The sequence below is a fragment of the Rosa rugosa genome, chromosome 2 (assembly GCF_958449725.1).
Source record: "Rosa rugosa chromosome 2, drRosRugo1.1, whole genome shotgun sequence".
In the NCBI taxonomy this organism is placed as follows: Eukaryota; Viridiplantae; Streptophyta; class Magnoliopsida; order Rosales; family Rosaceae; genus Rosa; species Rosa rugosa.
The window spans coordinates 54,244,554-54,256,461 of NC_084821.1; the positions used below are offsets into that span (position 1 = coordinate 54,244,554).

Sequence of the window (11,908 nt, forward strand, 5' to 3'; positions counted from 1 at the left end):
CTCTAGTTTGTTTTTACATTTCTCCACTCCTCATAATTTTGCCTTTTTAGCCCAAAAGAAAATGAAAAAAAAAAAACTCGTAATCAGATACTTTAATTTATTGTCGAAAGTAAACAAATTTAAATGATTAAAATTGCAAATTAATCTATATTTATTTGTTAATGCACGTAATTACCCTCTAGTGTCGGAGCAAGTCTGCACAAAGTAGTTGTCTGACTGCCTAATAGCATCTCGGCTATGTGTGCAACTTAAAAAGTGTAAGAGTATTTGGGGTCGTTTGGTATCCAACATTATTCTGGGTAACTCTATTGTTAATATTTAAGTGGGCTTCCCATGAGTAGTCCTACGCAATACTTTTTTTTTTTTTTTACTTTGTCAAAGGGAACCCAAAGGCTTCGTAGGCCCAAGATAAACATATGCGGCACATGTGAAATGCTTCAACTGTGCATTGCAACACAGTGCCTGACCACTTTGACAGCTTCGGGACTTTGACAGCTTCGGGGTTCGAACCTAAGTTGGGGAGCACACCCAACTAGGGAATAACCACTAGGCCACTTGTAGAGTTGCAATGGTTTAGTCCTACACAATACTAATTTGAGTCATGTTTGGAGAGGTAGGATTAGGTAAGGTTGCAGTAAGAAGCAAAACCTAGAACAAGATTTCAAGAACAAAAATGCACAATCGGAACAAGTTGGAATTCTAATCTTGGTAATCCATGGTGATATTCAATACCCAATTCTGGAAAATTTCAAATACATTCAACTTATTCATCATGAAATAACATCATAATCTATGCAGTTTATTATACGAAGTTATTATTCAATCATGCATATTTGAAGCTTGGTAATCATAAGTTTACATACGGTGTAAGCTTTGCATATGCAAGAGCTTGATTTTTGCAATCTTTAATATTATTTCAGAATGTTCTCTCTATATTTATTGTAAACTAGAATTCAGCCTCTATGTTTTCTCCAAATATTCTGGGATGAAATCTGCTGTCCCCAAAAACCATGTGCCAAGCCTGTCTCCATATTCTGATTGGTCCATTAAGATTAGAAAATGAAAGAAAGATTAAGATAATGATTTTTTTAATCATTCTAAGCCAATCAAAACATGGGGATAGTGTTGGGAGAGGGTTTTTGGGACAGCAGATTTCATCCCAAATATTCTGCATTTTCATTAATAAAGACTTCAGGACAGAATTTATTCCTAATTTAATTTGTGAAGGCCGAGCAGAAGCTTATGGGTACCCATGAGTTAGTTAAAATGTGACGTACACGCGTGCATGGAGTATCCTACACACGTGGCGCGCAAATCCCAGTTTTAAAAAAAGTGGCAAAAGTAGGCAACTTCAGAAACGCAAACGGCAAACGCTGCCTCATCATGAATTCATGTCTTCCTGCTTCAAAATTGGCCCTCTCCCCCCTTCTTCCGCCACGTTACTTCCCGCCGGTTACTTCATTGGTCACCCATACGGTGCCGTTTCACACATCTGGTCACCTCCTGAAACGCAAACCATAACACAATTCTCTTCTCATCTTGGTTTTCTTGTTTGTACGTACATTGATATTTTCCATCCCTCTGTTTTTGTTTTACAATTTTGGTTTTCTGGGTCTTGTTCTGGTGTGAGACATTAGGTCTTTCTTTTGTTGTTGTAAATGTTTGAAATGTGTATATGTTCTTCTGGGGAAAGGAAAGTCTTGAAATAATAAATTTGTGGTGATTTTCCTTTTCTGGGTTCGGTTCATTTATGGCGTTTGATGATGTCTTCAGCTTAAAGATTCAATCTTGGGGTTTCCCTTTTCTTAATCCATTTGATGTTGTGAATGTGTGAGATATTTTTCTGTTAAATTTTCTTTTACCCTTCTTGTGAGGGCGGTTAGGGGTGGTTGTAAAGTGTAAACCCAGCAAAAAACAAAAAACAAAATAAGGAGAGAAAGCGATTAGGAATTTCCTCTGTTTGTATGAGCTACTAGGAGGTGTGACTTTCTGGTCGAAGAAGAAGATATGGACATTACAGAGGTTTCAATCTTACACCATGTGGGATTTGTGTTATTTGTGCTTTGGTTGCTTGCTCAGTACAATTGCTGCTACCCAGTTGCCTACTTTGTCTCTCTGATTTATCTCTACCTGGTATGGATCACTTCTCTTTCATTAGTAAGTGTATTTATTCATTTATAGTTAAAAAAATCCTGTTCTATAGGATTAGAGGAAGTTTAACTGTTTCTTTATGCTATGAATTAGAATCACGCACATTATAGTGTGCTATTTGTCTTCTCAAAGAGTACAAATTTTTGGTTGCTGGTATCAGCTTCAACCTTGTCTTTACTCTTTGCTCTTTATCGTTGATAAGTTGTTTGATTTGATAATTGGGTAAGTGCTACAAGGTATTTGCAATTGGAGTCCTTAATAAGAACTGTTTCTTGTACTTTTTCAAGGTTCATGAGCGCTATGTTATGAGATTGCGAAAGAAACTACAATTCGAGGAAAGAAGACAGTCTAATCAGAGAAGGGTTAAGTATTAATTTTCCCTATTGTGCCATTCCTGGTTGTGCTAAATAGTCTGCATATTCCACTTTTGGTTAAATTTCATTGTTACTTGTTGCCTTTTCCAATGCTTCAGGTACTTTCTGATTCTGAAACAGTGCGATGGTTGAACCATGCACTTGAAAAGATATGGCCTATATGTATAGAACAGATTGCTTCACAGAAGATTCTCCTCCCTATTATACCTTGGTTTTTGGAGAAGTACAAACCATGGACTGCCGTATGACCTTACCTTCTGAGTTATATAAGTTGGATTTTATCTTTTCCATTGTATTATTGGTTTAGATTGATCACTTGGTCCATAGTGCTCTTTTTAAATGTTTTGGATTTCTTATGGCGCTTTTAAGGGAAAAATTTTGGGGAAACAGAATCAAGGTTTGTTGTGAATTCAATAGTGTCATTTTGATCACTGTCTCGAGTAGATGGTTAGCTTCAGCTTCATGTATATGGTCATTATAACTTGTTATCTAGTTGTTTTGATACACTTTTTCCATTATTAACAACAATTGAATATACAATTGCAGAAGGAAGCAGTGGTTCAGCACCTTTACTTAGGAAGAAATGCACCTATGCTCACAGATATTAGAGTTGTTCGCGAGTCTAATGATGATGACCACTTGGTATGCTTTTCTTTATCCATAGTGAATCAATAGGTTCATGTCCTCTTTGTGGCTGAAGTATTGCAGTGTACTGAATGCAGGTTGTGGAGTTGGGACTGAATTTTCTGACAGCTGATGATATGATTGCAATACTCGCTGTGAAGTTGAGGAAAAGACTGGGTTTCGGGATGTGGGCAAAGTTGCATATTACAGGCATGCATGTTGAAGGGAAGGTATGTGTTTGACTAACATGTAATTTGAGATGTGATCTTAAGGTCATTTTAAAATTGAGAAAGGATATATTTTGTGCAAGTAAATTATGCTAAGCATTACATATACATAGAAGAATGCATATGCTTTTTTCCAGGTGGCACCTCCATGCAATTTAACTTTTGATTGATAATTGTAACTCCCCAGTTCTGGTTAGTTAGTGTAATTACTTATAAGCTTAGCTAAGGTATAGGAATGAAATGTTAGTGGATTTCTGAGCATTTAAATCATGTGGAACTATTGTTTGTGTAGAATCTTGACATTATTCTTTGTTTGTTTGCGCTTTTATGTCTCAAATATGTTGCTTATATGTGTCCTGCTTTTTTGTGCAAATCATATTGCTTTCTTCTGAAGTACAGAAGTACTTATTCATCTGGTGTACACCTACCCTTCTACTGCATTCTTTCTAAAACTTCCGCTCTCCTTAAGTTATTGAAAGTGTGTCACCATTTCATTCAATCCTATTGTTTATATTATATGGCAACCTTCTCCTTCACTGTAATTGAAGGAAGGACTGAGTTGTCATTTGTATGATAAAATGATTCATTGCACAAAAACCATGGAAATTTGTTTAGATGACTTTGCCATTTCGATAATATACTATTATTTTTATTATATTTCTTATTTGATTTGGAAATTCTAAGAACATTCTTTGTGCCTTTGGGAAACATTGCAAATGATGATGTTTACTCTATTTTGTTTTACTGCAATAGCATTTGGGATCTGTAAATGTAAAGGATTATTTTCAGGGAGAAAGATGAAGAAAAAGAAAAACTCAAGTTAGATGTTCTATGTTACCTATTGAATCTGTTCAATAGATGTAACTTGACAATATGTGGAATTTTTACTCCTTAGTTGCAGGGGAAATAAAATCATGAACAGTTTATATGTTCTGATCAGGCAGCTTTTATCCTTTCTTTTGCAGCTGTTGATTGGGGTTAAGTTTCTTCGTAGGTGGCCTTTCCTTGGCCGTCTGCGGATATGCTTCATTGAGCCTCCATATTTTCAGATGACCGTCAAGCCTATTTTTACACATGGCCTTGATGTTACAGTTCTTCCAGGAATTGCTGGGTGGCTGGTAATATTTTATCATGTTTGAAGCAAAGTTAATTTTGACTAATCTCTGTACACGGTCTTTCACCTCTCTCTGACTTGCTCGTTTGTTTGTTCTCTCTCACAGGAAAAGCTTCTTTCCATTGCCTTTGAGCAGACCCTTGTTGAGGCATGACTTTTGGACTTTGAGACTCCTATCTGTAAATTCTTTTCCAATGGATGTTCTGTTCGCAGCCTTTATATCTTGTCTGGTTTTGAATGAAAGACTTGGGATGCCTCTTTTACTTTTTCAGAGACCTTTGTCCGTTCAGTTCTCTGTTCATTCATGATACATTTCATATATAGGAAGTTAGGTTAAGTTTCTAGCGATGCAGTAAAATGTATAAATTTAATTCATGATTTCTTAGAGAATAAGCAAACAATGGGGTTTTTTTGGTTGATGCAGTTTCATATTTCATCTACACTATTGGTAAAGTGTTTTAAATATAATTATTAACTATTCTTGCAGCCAAATATGCTGGTTGTTGACATGGAGAAATTCGCCTCACCGCAGCAAGGTAACAGGAGAAATATATTTCTGAATGCCTACTAACTTTAAAATTTTAGAATATTTAAACCCAATTCTTTGTTGCAAGAACTACTAACTGTTAATTATATTCCCATTGTGAAACTCCTATTAAAATCAGTAATATTAAGATACATGTCAGTATCAGCCTAATTCACTAACCCAGAGGCTGGAGCAAGTGTGAGTTACTTGAGATAAATGTCATAACAGCTTTGTTCTCCATAATCTTCCTTTTGGAATGAATAATAAATTTCATGTTCCTTGGGACATTATGATTAGCTTCTATTTCACTTGCAGACCAGATAAAAAGCTTTTCCGATTTCTTACCTGAGGAAATCTTTCATTTTTTAGTGATTCTGCTTTTTTGACTGACAGAGAGTTGGTTCTCTGTGAATGAAAAGGAATCTCTTGGACATGTCAGAGTAGAAGTTATTGAAGCATCTGACATTAAAGCTGCAGATCTAAATGGTTAGTTGTTTATTTGATAATACACTCATGCTCTTTAAATTTCCACAGTGTAGTTTCCTTAAGTTATATTCAATATGTTGTCAGGATTATCTGACCCTTATGTTAAGGGTCAATTGGGCCTTTACCGGTTCAGGACAAAGACACAAAAGAAAACACTGGCTCCAAAATGGCATGAAGAATTCAAGATGCCCATTATTACATGGGATTCATCTACTGTGCTATCTATTGAAGTTCGTGACAAGGACCGATTTGTTGATGATTGCCTTGGGTTTGTTTCTGAACTTATTTAGAGGTTATTTAATTGATCAGTATTCAGAAGTTGATGAATTGAATGACTTAGGGATACCAGAATATGGGCAGGCTGTAGATTTAGTTGCTGTCACTACAAAGCTTTTCATATTATTTTGTTGAGTCTTGAATCATCGCTTTAACCAATGTTAATGAATTTTTGTGTGTTACTTTTGTTTTGCCTGACTAAGTTTTTTCCCAAGTCAGTTTTTGTTTGTCGGTCTAACTTACCTTATTCTGTATCCAGATTCTGCTCCATTAACATTGGTGAGTATAGAGATGGCCAGAGGCATGACATGTGGTTGCCTCTTCAGAATATAAAAACAGGAAGGATCCATCTTGCAGTAACTGTGGTTGAAGATAATCCCAAGGTATTTTTGACTTTCTCTTAATTACTTATGCTCTACTAATAAGGTAATGCAATCTAAAGAATTCATAGGTCTAGTTTCTGGATAAATAAGAATTTAACCACAGGCTGATCAAGTGTGCACTCCGTCTTGGACTTGAATGTGTTACGCATATGCAGGGGGGTGATAATCCAAATGTTGAGGAAACACCAAATGTGGAAGATGAAAGAAAAAGGTTTGCCAATGACACTAGTAATAAAAGTTCCTTCTCATCTGCATCATCAGAAAAGTTTGAAAAAGTGGCAGATAACTTTGAGCCAATTGATGTTGATGGGCAAAGAGAGACTGGAATATGGGTCCATCACCCAGGAAGTGAAGTTTCACAAACTTGGGAGAGTAGAAAAGGAAAGAGTCGGCTCCTTGATAATGAGATTCAAAATGATACTGGTGGCCATAGTTCAGTCACCTCTGTCTCCCCAACTAATGAGGACAGTGGCACTGAAAAGAATCACGAGGATAAACACAGGATGAGAGCAGTTCGCAAGGGTCTAAACAGGATCTGCTCGGTATTCCACAAGAATTCCAAAAAGGAGAATGATTCAAGCAGCTTTAGAGAGACTGTTGGATCTGGACATGCTAATATTCAGGAAATTAGTGAAAAAGATATTGCGGTAAGATTTATTGTGGAGGATGATCTTTCCAACCCTCAAGAGGGTAAGGGTTTGAAGGAAGGGGTTGTCACTTCTGGAGGGAGTGGTTCAAAGGGAAAGGACAAGGGCAAGGGTTTAGACAAGGCAAAGAGTTTCCTTAAACCAGCAAAAAAATCTTCTCGAGATTTTAGGAAGTGTCAAAGTGATTCTTACAAAGGGAGGGAAAGAAAAACTTTAGAAGAATTTAACTCTACTGATGAGGATGATGCTCCTCCAAAACAGTTGAAATGATGCCGGTTGTTTCCAGTACTGATGCATTAAATTCGAAGGAGCATGTAGCTCAGCCAGTTTTCACATTTGCATGCATCCTTGTTTAGCTCTAGGATTAAGGGGTTTGCTAATTGTGCAGTTGACAAGGTAGTAATATGTGTAGGATTCTCTTGTTTTCATAGATAGCCATCCTCTACCTCTTGTGAGGTGATTCTGTTATGTAATACTAATGCTGTTGTTCCGGGGAAGAAAACTAGTAAATTCACGTAAATATGCACACAGAACAAAGAAAACAAAGCATTCATTTTCAAGCTGAAAAAGATTGTAGGATACTATGGTAATCGGAGCCATATTGTATGTCCATTACTCATTTTTGTTATGTTCGGCATATAATTAAGCAATGAAATCATATGCCACACTTTCTATACAGTTACGGGTTTGTCACAATTAATGACATATATGAGCTGAACGGACCACACTGAGAGGAAGACAATTGTGTAAGCTAAATGTTTTCTCCTTCCTTTTTTTCTCTCTTATATGAGACAAGTCGATGAATTTTTCATCAGAGAAAGTTTTTTTTTTTTTTTTGGTACATATGGGGCCATCAGCCCAGAAAGAAAACAGAAAAGAAACAACTAACTAGCACAGCTAGCCATAAAACCTCTAGCTCTAGAGGTCCCAACAATATCGTCCAACAAATATTCAGTAATCAAGGCAGGAGGGTCATGCAAGATGCAGATTCCTTTGGCATGAAGGATACTGTTCTTAGCCAGAATGTCTGCAACCAGATTACGCTCACGATGAATGTGCTTAATCTGAATGAATTCAAAGTCTTGCATCAGACTTCTGCAGTTCATGATCAAGGTCCTTAGGGGGTGAAGATCAATATTGTCACTGTAGATAAGATTGATAAGAGAAAGTTTTCATCAGAGAAAGTTTTGGCCATTTTTATTTTATTTTTCAAGGAGGTTTTCTCCCACAAAATTTCGATATCTTTCATTTGATTTCTTTTAATTAGGGAGATTCTTCTGATGGGACAATTTTTAGGTTCACCCCTAGGGTGAACGAGCATATTTACCCCCGTTGTCGATTAACATATTTTTTCTTAATAAATTTATAATCCAACGGTTTATATCTTAAATTATCCTTTAAAGATCATCTTTGTAAAAGATCAATCGAATCAGAATTCGTTTAATTATCTAATTGAATCAAACAAATGGATGGTTCTAACAACACTTACTACTACTATGATGAACCGTCCATGTATTTCATAGAAATGGATAACTAAAAGGTCTTCAATTTGATTGATTTTTTACAGAGCAAATCTTTGTATTACGTTATATAACATGAATGGTTGGATTAGAAAATTATACAGTTATTATGCATTAATCGCAAGAGAGGGTGAATATGTTCATTCACCCTAGGGGTGAACCTAAGAATTGTTCTTTATGATGACTGCCTTTTTTTTATTATTAGAAAATAACTTCATTCAGAATGAATCAATTACAATGAGTAATGAAACATCATTCTACAATCTTCGACCAATAATGTCCACACTAGACTTCACACTGAAAGTCTATACTGACATACTGATGGGATAATACATTTTCAGGAAACCTGTGAGAGAAAATTTCTAGAGAGAGGGTCCTCCTTCTCTCTAGAAATCTTCTCTAGATCCAACATTATTTTGAGAGTCCACCACCACTCCCACCCCACCCACCACTGCCCCCGTCACTTTCACATCCATCTCCACCTTCACCCAACTTCCTTTTTCGACCAGATCTGCCCACTTCATCAATGACCAACTTCCTCCCATTCCCCAAGTGAGATTTCTAACGATGGAAAACTCTCTGTTCACCACCACCTTCACCTCCTCTCCATCCCTCGATTTATCCTTCTTCACAAACCACATTTCCTCTCAAGTCACCAAATTTTTCTCTCTGAGTTCTACCTCCAACTTCGATCATGCTTTCTTTGGACGAGATTGACGATGCTTGCTTCCAGATCTGCTCTCTTCTCCACCACATCTAGGCAAGCTTTCGTCTGTTGGCAGATTTTTATCCACTTTAAAGAGGTTGTCCCGATTGCTTCGACAATCACAGCCTCTACGGTTACTTTGTTTCTCTTGGGCATTCTTGAGCCCTGTGTGTGTTCCGACTAGTGGAGGAAGTGGCACGATATGGTTCGATGGTGGTGGTTTCTGTTCATGGAGCGGCATGAATTTGGCGGCGGTATTTCTTTGCGGCAGCAGATTTGGTGGCTGTTTGATAGGATTAGGGTTTGTAATTGTTCTTTGGGCTTCTGGCTTGTCTCTAAGTTTGACCCATTGTGGGCTTTATTTTATGTTTGCTGGGCCTGTGTGCCTCTTTATCTAGGCCTATGTGTCTCTTTTGCTGGGGTCTTATGTACCTCTTGTATTTTGCTTGATCATTTTGAATCTTCTAATACAATCATTGACAAAAAAAAAAAAAAAAACACATTGATGGACCCAAAGAGGTTCCGACTCTACATAAAGAAAATGTTGACTAACTTTCAAGTCCATACTGACACACTGATAACTGCTTTAATGGTGAATGTTTGTCCCTTTCTAATTTATTTTTTACTTGAAAATTTTGCCGACAAAATTTTAGGCTTATGCGGATGAATTCTTGTCCATGAAAGATTGTGTACCGACGAAATTTTTTTATGGGAGGTTATTGACAAAATTTATTTGCCAACGAAATTTCATCACTTTCTATTTCTCGCATTATGGGCCTTTATCCGATGATGTTTTTAACGCTTTCTATTTTATTTTCTGTGGGAAACTTTTGCTTTCGTCGGTAAATCTTTGTTTGCCAATGAAATACTGTTACCTTCTTACTTTGTTATGGCCTTATGGGAGCACTTTTACCCACAACTTTCGTGTTTATCAGATAACTCAAAATCTATAGCTTCCATTTTGTAATTTCTGAATCTCAAGCAGGTCTTGGATAACAAAGTGATTTCAGTTTATGACTAAAATACAGACTGATCCATTTCAAGTGATCAAATCATCTATAGTCTCTTCACAAGAAACACAATAATGGTTGCTCTTCTTTGAAAACACACTTCTGATAATCTGCCTCCACATACCCATCTTTGGCACAAAACCTTGTCGCATCATCTGCCTCAAAACCCAATCCAGATCCTCCACCTTATTTTCTTTACACAACCCCTGAATCAGTTGCTTGTACGACACGAAACTCGGACCAACACGCTTTGAAACCATCTGAATCATAAACTGTTTCGCCTCAGCGAACCTCTGTGCATCAAGCAAACAATACAAAACCTCCTGATAGGAAGCTGGATTTGGAGCACACCCCTTGAGCTTCATTTGCTCCAAAAGCTCAATGCCCTCATCATATCTCTTCTGTTTCCTAAGCCCTGCTATCAATATATTAAACGTGACCGAATCCGGCTCAATGCCCTCATTTTCCATCCTCTTGAGCAACCCAAAAGCCTCATCCACTCTCCCATTGACACAGAGCCCATGCATCAGCGTCGAAAACGTCAGCGCATTCGGCTCACATTTCTGCTGGGGAAATTCGTCGAGCACCTGGAGTGCACTATCCAGCTTCCCACTTTCGCACAGTCCTTTGATGATTATATTCAAACAACAAGCATCAATCTCGACACCCAATTGCGGCGACATCAAATAAACCTGATGAACAACATCAAACATCTTGGTCGAGACCAGCAAATGCAGAACTAAATTGAAGGTCTTCACACTCGGCCAGCACCCGAAACTGGGCATATCGTAAAGGGTCTGTATCGCCTTCTTAATGTGACCACCCACATTGCCGTAGTTCTTGATAACACTGCGGAAGAAATCATCGGATAACCGGCATTTCCTTTCGGATTTGATTCTGTTCATGACATTGTCCACGGCGTCGAAGAGGTGGGCTCGGGCGAGCTTGTCGATGATCAAGGTGTAGAGGGCTTCATTGGGCTTGTAGTCCTTGCGCTTGGAGTAGTGGTCGAGGGCTGTGAGGACTGAGCTGGGGTCTTGGAGGGATGTAAAGACTTGGAGAACTTCGTTTGGGGATAGCCAGTCTTTGTGGTGGAGCTTTTTTGGGATTTGGGAGAAGGAAGATGGGAGTGTGGAGAAAGATGGGCTTTGAAGGATTGGATGGGTGAGTAATTTTGTAGAACGTGAAATCATGTTTGTTTGTGCGAAGGTAAGAGCAAATGGGGAAAAGGTTTATACATGGAGGAGGGTGGTCACGTGACTCACGTGGTTGTCCCCAAATGAATTTCCTAGTTTCCCCTGGAAATGTTTGATGTCAGCTACAGAAACGTCATTTTAGTGTTCGGTGATTGACTATTGAATGATCTTCATAGCGTTCTCTGTTTGTTGTACAAATGCACTTCAAAGAGTTTTGTGATTAGGTAATAATTGTGCGGTCCTTTCAGTGTTTTTGTGAATGATTAATAAACGTCGTTTGCAGTGTTCGGTGGTTGTCTACTGAATGTTTTAAATTTATTATTATTGTTATTATCTTCTTTAGGCAACCATCCAACACCTTTGGGAATATTCTATAGTCAACCGATATTAACAAACCAATTCCGAATTTACAAGCAAAGAGTAAAATATATCTACAGGTTTGTGACAAAATATAGGATTTTGAACTTTTGAAATTTCACAAAGTATTTTTTGGTGTGATTCTCAAATACCTAGAACTTTCGAACTTTACCGATCTTAGATTTTTATAATTGTTTACTGAAAAATTGTCTGATTGTTCAGATTCATGGTGTTGCATTGCTTCTTGCTTGGTTAGGCTAGTTATTCACCAAAAACACTAAATCTCATAGGCTTTCGTTGGCGCATGAAAT

General features: G+C 37.5%; 2 protein-coding genes across 3 annotated transcripts; one reads left to right on the plus strand and one right to left on the minus strand.

Moving 5' to 3' along the window:
- Positions 1-1,372: 1,372 nt before the first annotated feature.
- LOC133728440 (C2 domain-containing protein At1g53590-like) lies at positions 1,373-7,407 on the plus strand. Of its 2 annotated transcripts, XM_062155857.1 has the most exons (12): positions 1,373-2,133; positions 2,439-2,513; positions 2,624-2,767; positions 3,072-3,167; positions 3,248-3,379; positions 4,342-4,494; positions 4,597-4,638; positions 4,978-5,026; positions 5,410-5,502; positions 5,587-5,770; positions 6,038-6,161; positions 6,317-7,407. In XM_062155857.1, exons 1-12 carry the CDS (start codon positions 2,008-2,010, stop codon positions 7,076-7,078), a joined length of 1,980 nt encoding a protein of 659 aa, XP_062011841.1. In that variant the 5' UTR covers positions 1,373-2,007; the 3' UTR covers positions 7,079-7,407. The 2 variants fall into 2 exon arrangements, with proteins under 2 accessions (XP_062011841.1, XP_062011842.1); XM_062155858.1 differs by lacking the exon at positions 1,373-2,133 and having other exon boundaries at positions 2,439-2,518; positions 2,624-2,922.
- A 2,620-nt stretch (positions 7,408-10,027) lies between these two features.
- Positions 10,028-11,382, minus strand: LOC133728441 (pentatricopeptide repeat-containing protein At3g14580, mitochondrial). Its single transcript, XM_062155859.1, has one exon. The coding sequence runs from the start codon at positions 11,235-11,237 to the stop codon at positions 10,074-10,076; it is 1,164 nt and encodes a 387-aa protein (XP_062011843.1). The 5' UTR covers positions 11,238-11,382; the 3' UTR covers positions 10,028-10,073.
- Between the last annotated feature and the right edge of the window lie 526 nt (positions 11,383-11,908).

Coding starts and splice junctions, on each gene's coding strand:
- LOC133728440 (XM_062155857.1), top strand. CDS start 2,008: ATGGACATTACAGAGGTTTCAATCTTACACCATGTGGGATTTGTGTTA. Junction 3,168..3,247: donor CTAATGATGATGACCACTTG/GTATGCTTTTCT, acceptor TACTGAATGCAG/GTTGTGGAGTTGGGACTGAA. Junction 6,162..6,316: donor TGGTTGAAGATAATCCCAAG/GTATTTTTGACT, acceptor ACGCATATGCAG/GGGGGTGATAATCCAAATGT.
- LOC133728441 (XM_062155859.1), bottom strand. CDS start 11,237: ATGATTTCACGTTCTACAAAATTACTCACCCATCCAATCCTTCAAAGC.